This window comes from Brachionichthys hirsutus, chromosome 5, assembly GCF_040956055.1.
Source record: "Brachionichthys hirsutus isolate HB-005 chromosome 5, CSIRO-AGI_Bhir_v1, whole genome shotgun sequence".
Taxonomy (NCBI): Eukaryota; Metazoa; Chordata; class Actinopteri; order Lophiiformes; family Brachionichthyidae; genus Brachionichthys; species Brachionichthys hirsutus.
Genome location: NC_090901.1, coordinates 8,093,629 through 8,107,169, shown reverse-complemented (window position 1 = coordinate 8,107,169; position 13,541 = coordinate 8,093,629). Strand labels below are relative to the sequence as shown.

Sequence of the window (13,541 nt, the reverse complement as noted above, 5' to 3'; positions counted from 1 at the left end):
TCCAATGGAAAAAAGGTTTCATTCAATCTACGTTTGTGTTTTTATTTCAAAACAAGTGTAGCCTAAATAGATTTTGCTGGCATCTTTATTATCTGTGTTTTGTCCAGTTTGAAATTGTCTGTCATTTGAAAACTCGTCTTTATAATGTTTTACTGTGTTTGCATTGTCTTTGTATTTGTCTGTACTCATGTTTCCTCCCCAGTGGGCCTCTACGACTCTTGAATAGTAGAGTTGTTTCTCCTCAGTCCCTCCACCAGTTTTTCTGGCTTAGCCCTATCAAAAGCCCACAAAACCACACATCCTGTGAGGTGCTGTTTTTTTTGTGGTGACGTGAGGAGTGGTCAGTAAAGGGAGAGAATACACACGCGTGAAGGTTGATGTTTCGCTTTGATGTTTAATAGATACGCTACAAATTGTGGAGGAATCATTGCTTTCCGTGGGTTCTTGCTCTAAAAAAAGGGTCTTTCTGCACCCCTCTGAGTTTGGCCCTAATGTACTCTGTTGTGAAGGTTCACAGCGGTCTGTCACGTTGTCATCTCCAGCAAGCACAGTGGCCATTCGCTGCCCTGACGTTGCAATCAAACATTTACCCAGTCAAAAAGGATGTCAGCTCTTGCTCCGTTTGCACTGTAGTTTGGTTTCTCACCTTGTTCTCCCACCACACAAAACAAGCTTGATGATGTGGATTGTTTTGAAATTTGTCACATGCATGGCATCCATTGTGCCCCGATGAATCCTCATTATTCTCTGGCCTCCAGACACAGGCAGATGGAAGTTTCCATTTTGGATTGCATTATCGCTTGCCTTTGGAACAAGCAGAAAGTCACACATTGTTGCTGAATTTAAGATGTTTTATTACTTTGATTAAAAAAAAAAAAAAACATGGCAACATTCCCATCAGGGTAATTTTATATCCTCAGTTCCACGATAAAATATTTTGCCTATCAAATATCACAAAACATTTAGAAGAAAATACTTTACTTCCCGTCGTGACGCAGTCCAGGATGTACCAGCAGGGCGTTAACCCATCCAGCTTTCATTTGTTAATCTTTGGAAAGTTTTGTTGTTTGTGATTCTCATGAAGATTGATGACAATAATTCTACATATTGAAGATTATTGGTGAGTTGCCAGCAGCACGCTAGCTAACTTAGCCTGTTTCCTAAATTTGCTGACATATTATGTTGGTCCTTCAACATCTGAGAAAGGATGCAGCTTTCCCACCAAATAAACTCTCTTCCGTTGGATTCCACAACTTGCTCAACTGCCATTCCTTACTTTGCCACTGAAGTGAACTGAGTGTCACATCAAGGGGTCACTCGGATGCCAACTTTGGATATTTAAATACAGTAGTCTGATTAATTTAGTAGTGACTTGTTGAGTTACGTTTTTCCACTCGTCTTCCCTTGCACAAAATAAGTCTGACCCAATGCTGACTCAACTTTCTCAGGGCAAAGTAAAGCCATATTTGATGTTTCCTGTGAGGTGGAAGCCATGAAGCTGCCGGCCGTCACCACGGAAACTTGATCCAGGAAGTCATAGGAATAATTTAAATGAGTGTTTCTTCTCCTCTCTTCAAACCTACAATTTAACGCGTGTTTTTGTGTGTATGTGTTTGTGTCGAGAGTGCATGAACGCGTGCACGTGAGAAGTCGCATTGTGTGTGGCTGTAATTTATAAACTCTTCCTCCACATTCTCTCAGAACCCCCACCCCCACTCTTCAGTCCCTGCAAGCCACATAACTGCTTTACCATGTTGTAGGATTATCTTTCAGCGTTTTCATTATTAAATTTTCTCCCAGTGTGCTTCATTTTCATTTTTTTGTTTGCTGCAGGGAAAAGTAAATTCTCCGTGTGCCTCCATTCCAGATGTTTGTTGGCTGACACCGTTTCTAAAGCCATTCATGTCTGCATTTGTCTGACCGCAGAAACGTCCCAACTGTAAGAACTATAGGCCTGCCCAGCCAAGTCTTTTGCCTGAGGTTAACTTTGTTAAGAATGAAAAGATGACTGTCTGCCTCTGACTGCCTTGACATATGAGCTTTAGCTCCTTTATCTCTCCCATCACTAATATCCTCAAACAAAAGGACAAAGGAGGCCACATCCAAGGGGGAAGGTGTTGCTTTTCAGCGGGTTAACACTCAAAAAGAAATCAGTGGATCTGATGTTCAGACACTGTGCATACAGTGTGAATCTCTGAAATACATAGTAGACAGAAGTCTTCATCAGAACAAGCTGAGGGCTTTTGTCTGGACTGGTTCTCCGGCTAAAGATTATCTCTGTCGCTTTTCCTTTATTTGACACACAAGCATCCACACCTGGGCCCTGAAGGGCAGAGCAGGGTATGTATTAGAGATGCGTGAGAAAGGTGGATGTAGTCTGGCCAAGAGATTGAAAGAAATGAATGCATTTTTCACAGATTCTCTTTTCTTTGATATTGAGCCACTCTCATGTAACCGCTTCCTGTCCTTAGCATTGGTCTTTGACATTCTCTTGCAGCATGAAGCGTGAAAGTGAAGCAATGTTAACAATTGTGTCCCTTGTCCTGACTGTGAGACTCCCAGGAGATTCAAAAAGTCTTTGCAAGGTTTGTAGCTTGCTTTTTTAGCCAAGGCGCATAGCTTTATATCTTGTTTAATTCTTGACGAATACAAGGATTCCGTTGAAGAATGTAAGAACATGAAAATATAAGCAAATTGTCCATAAATCAATATCTTTGCAAGCCAATATCTCTGCAACTGATCTCCAGTTGCATAATTTCCTTTTGTTTAAACTCTCCTGTCGATATGCTTTTTTTAAAAACAGAATATTCAAGAGCCCAGAGAGCGTATTACCAGATAGGTGTTAGACGAGTGCCGTCCGGTTGTGGGAATTGGCCCTCGGTTTCAGTTTCAGTTCGGTTAATTCTTAAAGAGTTGAGTCTCTGTTTCGGTTTTAATGAATAATACATTTGTAAATGACTCACAACCTGTGAGAAATGTGTACCATAACCAAATATACATAACAAACTATATTACTTCAACAAAAATTATAAGAACAAAGGTGATTTAGCCTTAGTTAGGCAGAAACAAAAAATATATGATAAACATAATACCCGTTTTTGCTCTTTAAACCTGAATGTTAAACAAACCGAGCACCTGGAAAAATCTTTGCTCATACTAGAAGAGGTCAACTATATTTTGTATGAGGAAGATATTGCTGGTGCTAAATATGCAACACTGAATTTTATTGATGACTTTGTGATTTTAGTTTTTTTAAATCCATTATTCTGTTTTCAAAATTTGTGAAACATTATTGTTATTAGGATGCCTGTCGCTAGTCAGTCGCTAGCAATCCCATGATGCCTGGATGGAGTTTGTCAACCAAAAGTTGGAGTTGCATATAATTTCTTTATATGTGTGTATATATATGAGTGTGTGTTCACACGCGTCAGAGGAAGTTAGGGCTTGGAAGATTTTGGCAGCGGTGAGCAACAAAAAGCTTCCGTCACCGGCTTGCTATAATGCATAACTCTTGTAAGTCACTTCACGGAAGTAGCTCCGTCCTCTGGGCTGGACCATAAAATATCCCAGAGGACATTGGCTCCACTCATGAGGTTTAAAAAAGGAAAATGTGCCAGCCAGGTTCTTTTCCACTGTTTTAACAGTCGTTCTCTGGCTCACGGTAGCCTACAGTACTTTCGTTGGATATGTGTGTGGTTTTGGAAGCTGCTAACATGTCAGTCAGATGTTGTAATGGGACCCACATTTCCAGTTCTATATTTTGAGACAAAATGCTTTAGTATAGCTGGCAGCATATCGTGTGTAGTTTGGCTGCACTTCATGTGATTGGAGAGGATCTGTTGAGCCTCATTTGTGTTGGGTACTTCTAATGTATCTGATTATTCCTTAAGTCATCACTTGGGAAATTGGGATCTGATCAATAGGTATGGCACATGTTGGTCGATGAAAAACTTGGACAACTTCATCGGTCAAGTGGGTGTTGAGGCGGGGCAGCCTTTTGTCCCACTCCCCTCAGACTTCACCTGCTGTTTCACGTGGCGCTGGGGAACCGCTCTCCGTCGACAAATGTAGCCCGGCGACCGATGTGGTCTGACATGTCCCAGATAGCTGTTGGTGGAGACCGTAATCAACTAGGACAAACTGCAGGAACTCGGTCCTTTATAATAATCTAGAGAGGATTATGCCACTGCTCTCAGCAAAAGTAACGGACGCTTTTTTAGACATATCACAAAGTTAATTCTAAACGCATAATTTGGGTGGTCCGAGCACATTGTAGAGCGAGAGAATGTTGTTGGGTTCAGGAGAGGAAGAAAACATACCTCTGTGCCCCTCTGACAGCAGCTGATTTGTTTTTGAAGCCCAGTTTCCCATCTCTGGTCAACAATGTGGGTCAGTGCCCATCCTGCTGACGGGGCAGTTTCTTTGACAATAGAACCAGCCTATCTGGCAAATCAGTCGTTAGTCTGAACTGCAACACTGGACATATTTGTCGTGAATGGTCTTAATGGGAAGTATGTGATGTGGCCTCCAAAGGAGCACTTGTATAAAATCCAGTCCAGAAACAAAAGGGCTTCAGTCGAGGCTGATCCCCACAAAGATAGAACAGCGCTTCCTCATTGTTTGTATCATCATCATCATCATCATCATCATGTCCATTCAGGGCATCGCTGACGAGATGTCTTTCACTCAGTGGGAATTGTTGGAAACAATTTTAAAAGCCCTTAATTTTAATCTGCAAGAAACATGCACCTGAATGTTGTTAGAAAAATCCTGTGGAGGTCGGTGGATTGTTTGCTTGGAAACTGTGATATTTGGAGAGCGAAACAGTGACAGCTATTGTCATTGTGGAACATTGCACTGTTATTTTTGTCTCTCATCTACCCTCAGTGAAATGCCATTGTTTGAAAAGGATCACTGAGGTTAAACACACAGATGCACTTCTCTCCCCACACCTAAATCCCACAGCAGAGGCCTCCACACACGGTTACTATGCACATGACCTCAGAATGACAGGAATGCACCGTATAATAGCAGAGTAACTTGAACTTTTACAATAAGATGGATCCAAATTGAACGTTTGCCGCATCTCTTATTGACATCCAGTCCAGTGCGTTGTACAAATAGTTTGTGACATTTTGCAGTCTTGTTGTTTCCTTTTAATATTAGCGATCATTCCGTGCTCCCTCTACTGATGTCAGCATGGTTCTAAATCACCTCATTAATCTGTTTTCTTCTGCTGAAGATGTCTGGCCAGGCTAACGTCCATTAGGAGAAATCCATTATACCAGGCCCTGACCATGGAGGACATGAGATAAAAACAAATTGTGTGTGTCTGTGTTAGATTGCAATTCTTTTGTTGAGTAAAATTTAAATTAAATGACGGGCATAAATCTTCAGAACCTCCAAGGGTAATTCACCTGCATATACAGACTGTTTAAGCAAGGTTGTCACCCTCTGCTTTCTTTCACTGTGACTGTGTGTGTATGTGTGTGTGTCCGGGGGGGGGGTTACTCTGTGCTGTAACTATGGGTGTGAGGGGAATCATGTTCTGTTCATCATGGGGTTATTTTCAGCCTTAATGAAACACCTGAGACCGATTTTTCCATGAGCATTCAGAAGACCTGTAACTGGAGGATAATAAGCAACACTGGCCTCCTTTTTTTTGTCACTGATGGGCACAAGTGCATCAACATCCACGTCACATCAGTGCACGTGCTTTCCATCCGATGAAAAAAAAACAACCCACCTCTCACTTTTGCAAGTATAGCTGGTGATAAAAGTTAAATGTAAAAATCATCTGTGCCTCTCTGATCTCCAAGAGTTGGCTGCAATAAAACATGGAAGTCTTGATATCCTTCTGCTTGTCTGGCTTTGCATGCCGCTGTCTTTACCTGTGAGAAAATGTCCTTTTTAAAAATGGACAAAATGCGCTATCATGCAAACACAGGTCTGACGGTAACTCTGAGGTTCTACATTTTTAGAATATATATATATAACCTCCACCTTCCGATTCTCCTTCCATACTAATCTGTTTGTTCCCTTTTCACGTCTCCTCAGAGATTCGGGCCCAGCTGGTGGAACAGCAGAAATGTCTGGACCAGCAGACAGAGATGAGAGTCCAGCTGCTGCAGGACCTCCAGGATTTCTTCCGGAAGAAGGCAGAGATTGAGATGGAATACTCGAGGAACCTGGAGAAACTGGCGGAACGCTTCATGGCAAAGACACGCAGCACCAAGGACCACCAGCAGTACAAGTAAGGAGTCGCCCTCATGTTATGGTTTCATCTGGGGTCACTTATGAGACTGAGGCTACTCTGAGTATCAGAATAAGACATTCCTACCGTATCATTTATTAACTTCTTGAGTTACTACTTGTTGATGCTGCACAGTGAAGGGATTTTCCTGAGTCTGTCTTTCTTTTCCTTTTCGATGTGCACTGTGTGATCTGAAATCTGCTGGGCTTACTCACAGGCATGCGTAATGCGCTCCTGAACAGGTGAAAGACAGATACGAGGATCAATATTGAAAGTACAAGATGCATTTCAACACAGATGCCAAAACCACTTTTCAGACTTCTTTGTCAAGACAGTAAACTTTTGTTCTTTGATCGCTCTTTACTGTATGTTCAACAACACAAGCTACACTACCGGCAGCTATTTCCTTGAATAAGATACAGTCTAAAATAATAAATCTTTTGTATTTAGTTGTCGGATTTGAACGAGAATTTTATAGTTTAAAAAAAAAAAAACCCGGCCGTTTTGATAAATTTGTTTTTATACATTTTAGTTCAAGACTGACAGAGTATTTAGACTAAATAACTTTCCATACTTGTAAGTTCTTTATCAAACAAGCTGTTTGTGTCTGTCACCTTTTCATCTTCATCCCATCGGTCTGCTACCATCTGTCACTTCTCTTACCCCGTCAAGATGCATCACGATATGACAAAGCGGGACGGATTTCTTTGGCCTCATTATAGTGTGGGGAGTCTGCTCATGGAATCAAATAGACATGAGCACACTCTTTAAACTTGTGTGTGCAGTCCTCACCATCCACAAATAGCCCCTTGCGCTGTCTGGATCTCCAATGGCTGCAGCAGCTGTGTGAGTCCGCGTGTAAAGCTGGCTATGGCGCTCTGCGGGTTTTGTTGCATGACGTCCTCTGCTCACTTTACTGACAGGTCGAACATTTTGCAAGTGTCTCGGAGCGCATTTCTTAAGATGCCCGAATATCATTAAAAACATTCCTGTGGGGTTTTAAACAATGTGGCTTTTATATTTTTGTATTCACACAAACGTCGCATGTTCAGCGAGGCGCCGTGCCCGCTGGGTTGTTTTCATTGTGCAGCCGCGTCTGTTGCATGACTAAGTTCATTTTTATTCTGTCTGGTGCCCAAAGCTACTATTCACATGACAGGTTAGCTTGGCAGAGTCGCAAACTGCTAATGTTCTGTTGGAATGAATGGCTAAATGTGTGAGTTGTTGCTGTAGGACAAGCTGCATGCGGAGAGTGGGATGGGCGTGCAGGAGGTTTACCAATCGGGTTTCATTTAACTGATGCTGACACACAATGTCATTCTAACCGTAAAAGATGTGTTAATATGCGCACACGTTTTTTTTGGGAAGACAATTTCGCCCCTTTGTCCCCTAATGTGGAGGGGTCTGTTCCGCTGTCGGCAGACACACACCTCCTCTTGATGCATTTGGACTATTTCTGTTGCCACCGAGAATCTTTATCAAGAAGGCGAAACAGTTTGTGTCTGATGCTGTCTGTGACCTTACAGCTGTCCATAATGAATCTCCACAGGGATGAACACACACTTCCCTCCGAGCTGCAAACAAACTATTTGTGTTAATTGGTATTCATCGTCACGCTGTGGGTACGATTGAACTTTGCTCTCTGGTTTGCAGCCAGCGTCGCAGAGGTTCACAGTTTCACGGTTTTCTGAGGTACAAATACAATAGTTGTTCAGTCGGTGGCATTGACTGGAGAAACGTTTTAGTAGCGGTTCAATTTGAAGCACATTAACCACCGTCCCCGCAGTGATTCATCACATTTTCATCAGTGAAGAGAAAGAATTCCATTTAACCACTGTCCTAGATAAAGGCTAAAGTTCTGGTTGGATGACCTAAGAAGCTTGTCCAAGTGATTTTATTGTATTTTATTTCAGGGCCAGTAATGGAATTGCGTTCAATATAGTCAGTCAGATGAATCTTCAAGGACACATTGTCCTAAGTAAACTCCAGAATACTGCTGTATAAAATAAAAAACATTCAAGATGTATTATTTAATTGATTCTCAGATGTTAAGTAAATCGGCAGCAGAAAAGACGGTGAGCAGAAGTATTAGCAGCAGATGTATCCTCACAAACATATCACTATAATAAGCTCGTGCTTGCAAATTGCAGCATGAACAAAAAGTAAACATGTTACAATGTTCATACAGTACATATGTCACACATGTAATAAGTGTCAGGAAAGAAGCCGCGTCATAGGGAGACAGAAGCAAGAGGCTTCTTCCTCCACAATATATGGAATTGTTCTGTCGAGTACAAAGAAAAGAGAAACTTACACACATCCATGCAAAAATTGCATATCCAACTGACAACAGAAGATTGTGGGAAAGTAAAATCCTCTCTGAACTATCCATTTGTAACTCAGCAGCTGTCGGTAGGACAGAAGCACAAATACAGACACACAGCATTGAACAAATATGGGCAAAGCACACGTTCATACTCATACACACACAAACGAGATATTGTTATGCAAGGTTTGTTCAGGGAGGGACGTCGAGTTAACAGAGGAACACAATAAGTATTTTTAATAGCAAAAGCTCACCTGGGTAAAATTGTATAAAGCCCTTCATACATGTGTTTTAGGCCATTGGGGTCCCATTCATCCGTCTGTTGCTCTGTCTGATCCATGTCCTGCCTTGGCTGTGGGGGAAATGTTGGCATTGAGAGATTTTCCTGCCATTATGTAGGGTAAACAAATTCCTGAGCTAATTTCATAACCATAGCCCTTTTCTGACAATATTGTTGCGGATACTTGAGTTGGCCACGGATAGCTGGGAGTTTACTGTACATATTTGAATACACACAAGTCGCACCTGAGTACAAGTCGCAGAACGAGCCAAACTATCATAAAAAGTGTGACTTGTAGACCGGAAAATACTTATCTCAATATGGATATATATATATATCTCCAGTGCTCTTACATCATGTTGGTGTGTTTGCCAGTGTTTTTCCTGTTGAACTGCTTGCATCAGTCATTTTCCTAGAGATATTTTGCTCATCCAGCAGATGCTGTGCTGGGCTCAAGGCTAGTTCAGGGCCGGGTCGCTTGCAGAGCTTCACCTGTTGTGCTGACAAGTTCTGCCTGTTATGCAAACTAGTTTTGTGAGTAGAGCGCAGAGGCGAGTCTCCATATGGTTCCTGCAAGACTTGACCCCAGACCCGACCATGGTTAAACCTCTCCCAAACACACAGCCATACTCTGTGCTGCTCGTTGCAAGCAACAGGAATGTTGGAAATGATCTCAGAGGAAGTTAGCCTGCAGGCTCGTGCTTTGTGCCACAGTTTGCTCTAGCCTGCATGATTTCCTTACAGTTTGCTTTGAAGCAGCCGGCACACAGCGCAGAAAACAGATCCAGGCTCCAATATTGTTCTCTACCTTTTTGAGCTCAAGTATCTATCATTCTTCCTTGCTTCGATCTCCCTCTCCTCTCTCATCTCTGCTCTGCTGTTGCAGTTCCTATGTAATTCTATGTTTTAACTGAAAATGCATCCATGTCTTTTGCGACTTCAATCCACTCAATCTATTTAAAGCTTGTAGCATACTCTTCCCAGGTTGGATCAGAGCAATGCGAAAACTCTGCCCCAGATATGCCATTGGTACAAAGTATTTCCACTATAAAGAGTACATGTAATAGATTGAGATGTTTTTGCATCTGGAGCAGGCGGGATATAGGACATTTAACACCAAGGGAGGCTGATGACGCATCTCTTGTTGTCGCTGCTGCACTTGTAGGTGTTTGTAGACATGTTTCTATTTGTAAACTGCCAAATAGTTTACAGTTTCTCTTTCTAAAAAATGTCATGTTGTCTCAAAAATGCACTGACCCCTGCTTCTTTCCCTGACCTATTTAGGAAAGACCAGAATCTGCTGTCTCCAGTCAACTGTTGGTACCTGCTGCTGAACCAGGTGAGGCGAGAAAGCAAGGACCACGCCACACTGAGTGACATCTATCTGAACAACGTCATCATGAGGTTCATGCAGATCAGTGAGGACTCCACGCGACTACTCAAGAAGGTGAGGATGGGAAACGCACCGAAGGCTTGATCATATAAAGCTAAAGAAAACGGTTGTGCGCACCCAATATAAGTTTTGAAATCATTTTCACAGAAGCATTCAAACATTATTTCGTTTGGGTGTAAGCTCTTCTGGTTGAGACTTTTTTGTCAACTCAGTGTTTGGGCTTGTCACTTTTCAAGCCACTTCAACTTTTGGCTAAACTTCGACAGAAGTCGTCTTCACACCTGGTCAAGTGGACTCCGGTTCGATTGGGTAGCTGAAAGTCGCATCATTGTTGCATTTAACACTTGTTTCAGTTCTGCTTTCACACTGTGATTTCTAGAGCGAACCGAACTTTCTGAGCAGGATCACGTGATTGCGCAAAGTAGGAGAGGAAATCCCTGCCTCTCCCATGTTCGTTTTGATTTGGAGTGCGCATTGTACTTCATTTACCCTAGATGCCCTGTGTATAGCATTACCACGTACAATTGGTCCTGTGCTTGGTCTGGTGAGCCTTCACCCTGCATACAAACTCTTGCAGGATTCACCTGCAAGAGAACTGAAACCCACGTTTTCAAGCGTACAAGAGTATGTTTGTTTGGTCCGCACCAGAGTTTGAATGAGCTTTCACACCTGCCCTAACGAAGCGGACTATCCGAGGAAATTAACTCTGGTCCATTTAAAGCAGACCAAACAGCTCTGTCGTGAAAGTGACTTGAGGTTTGTTTGGAGGGTGGAGATGAGGACCAAACAGGACTTTCGTACTGTTTAAGCAGCGAGTGCACACAGGAGACGGCATTAATCAAATTAAATGACATGATAAGGATGACTTTTTTGCAAGAAGGTAAAATGAAATGTGAAACACTAGACATAGTGTTAACACAGTAAGCACAAGTCCACTTTCATTTGAGTATTTTTTTTAACTTCTTCAGCCTTTTCATCTTTCGCCTGTACTGATGTTTGACCTCCGCTCGAAGAGGTCAAGTGTGACCTTTCTTCAAAAACAGACATTTTAACTGACCACTAATGTAATCCAGATTTTGCATGATGGTTAGGTTGGGAAGCAGTGTCTCCAGTCGCTCATATTGCACAAACAATATGTCACTTACTTTTAACCCTTTCATTTGACAGTGAAGTATATTTAGTTGCATGATATTCAAGATATGTACTCTTGGGTTCCTGTGCTTTAATTGTATGAATTATAATAGAGGAACCTTGGTCACCACAGTTTCAGAACGGCACATCTTCACTCTCCCATGTGAAAGACTGTGGCTTCATGGCTGAATCCAGGCCCGTGCTGCCTTTTCCACCACAAAGATGACAACTCCCTAGAAGATTATGATCTCCTATACAGTCTGAGACATGTAAAGTCACCGCAGTCCTAAATTACAAACTGGCTTTTCTTGAGAGGAGTGCCTTTGTGTCAGTTTAGCTCAGTCAGTTCTGATTCTGATTCTTCGCTGTCTTTTTTTGCTCTACTTTACTGCAAAACCTGATTATTTAAATAGAGTGCAAGTCTTTTATTTTCACTCAGCGTAATTATCTTCTCTTGATCACTGTGGTTTCATCTGACTGTGTGGGGTTACTCACCCAGACCCTCTAACACACAAACAGGAAGCCGTAGCATTCATTTCCTTTTTTATGTTTAAAAGCTTATGGTTCCGTTAATGCAACCAGATGTGAAACAGTTGTTTTTCAGATGCTTGTCTTGTTGCTTCTGTAACGTGGTTGACTCTGCGTTGTGTGTTTCGTGACGTACAACCAAGACACGGGATCCGTTTATCTGTGCAACGACATTTATTCGGGTCAGACACACCCGGGACACTCGCGGTGGCGCAGCAGCTCGGCTGATCCGCGATCACAATGGCAAATAATAAATTATAAATGTACAATCAAATAAAAATGGGTACCTGTGCAACGACATTTATTCGGGTCAGACACACCCGGGACACTCGCGGTGGCGCAGCAGCTACGGAGGGAGTAATAATGCATATTAACCACGGGAACATACAAAACCTGCAGACGCACCACACCCGTGGCCTTACCTCGGCTGATCCGCGATCACAATGGCGCCGAGCGCGCCTCGCCCGCAGGCTTTATACGCTCCCGTGACCACCAGGGGCGCTACCAGACACAAGTCTGACTGACAAGTGGAATTTAACCCTTTTATCTCCGTTACACTTCCACCCTATCCAATACAGTTTGACTGACGGTATTGCTTTGTTGAAAACAAAAACAAAAATTCTGTTCTGTTTTATTTTTTTTTAAACAATTTGTATACACAAAAAATAAAGTCTGCTTTCCAGGGCGTGTAGTTTGATCACAGTCGGGGTTCACAGTAGCAAATCTACACAGGTGGAGCATCAATAAACTCAATTTGAGAAGTTAATTCTACATTTGAGCCATTCCACACCCAGAAAGCGAGTTGGGCTTTAGTATTTCAATCGAGCCTACATTGGCATGTAGACCAACCTTCCGATCAAGTGGAATTTGGTAATAGAATATGTGCCATTGTGCTGACAAACCACAACTTGTTGGGCGGTCCTGGTGCACAGGTGACCTGAGACAGCATTCACCCTTTAATTAAAGCCCCCCTGAGCCTTTGATCTCAGCAGAGGTTCAGGAACGAGACACAAACAACAGAGGCGTCCCCCATGTTTTGTTGGTTCCCTCTGTGCTTCAAGGAGACAGCTGTGCTGTTGTCATCCTTCCAGCACATCAAAGCCATGTTTTTATTTCCTGGTATGTTCAGGTCTCCTGCTGTGAGTTGGGACAGCAGAAGTAGTCCCGATGTCTTTGTCAACGTCCTCCGGCTGACATGTTTGCTGTTTGACGTGCATTTATTTATTTGCTACTGGACTGTGGGCATGTTTATCAAACAGCCACAACTTTTAGAAAACACTCCACTTTGGCTTTTTTTTGGTTTTTTTGCTCGAGTAGAAGAGTCAAGTAGAGGACCTCTCTCTTTGTGTCTTCATGCTTGAACAGCTCTTATCCATGTTTCATTATTCATACAAATGGCTCTTTGTTTTACTCTGCCCTGTTGTATTTATGGAAGTCATGTTCGTGGCTGCAGCCATGAGCTGAATTTCCCAAAGCTTTGGGCAATTTGGAACTTTTCCAAAGGCGAAAGATTTGGCAGTTATAATTAGATTTAGGATGGCTACACTTCGGTTAATTATTTAGGTTGCAGTGCATTTGGTATTATTCTTGCTCCCACAGTCACACATGTTCACGACTAGAGATGAACAGT

At 42.4% G+C, this 13,541-nt stretch overlaps 1 protein-coding gene across 1 annotated transcript in view; it reads left to right on the top strand.

Annotated features, from left to right (window-relative positions):
* The window catches only part of srgap1a (SLIT-ROBO Rho GTPase activating protein 1a), a 51,487-nt gene that overhangs the window by 8,272 nt on the left and 29,674 nt on the right, over positions 1–13,541 (top strand). Inside the window, exons 2-3 of the mRNA XM_068739784.1 lie at positions 6,058–6,253; positions 10,144–10,306. Coding sequence (XP_068595885.1) covers positions 6,058–6,253; positions 10,144–10,306 — 359 coding nt within the window. The remainder of the gene's footprint in view (positions 1–6,057; positions 6,254–10,143; positions 10,307–13,541) is intronic.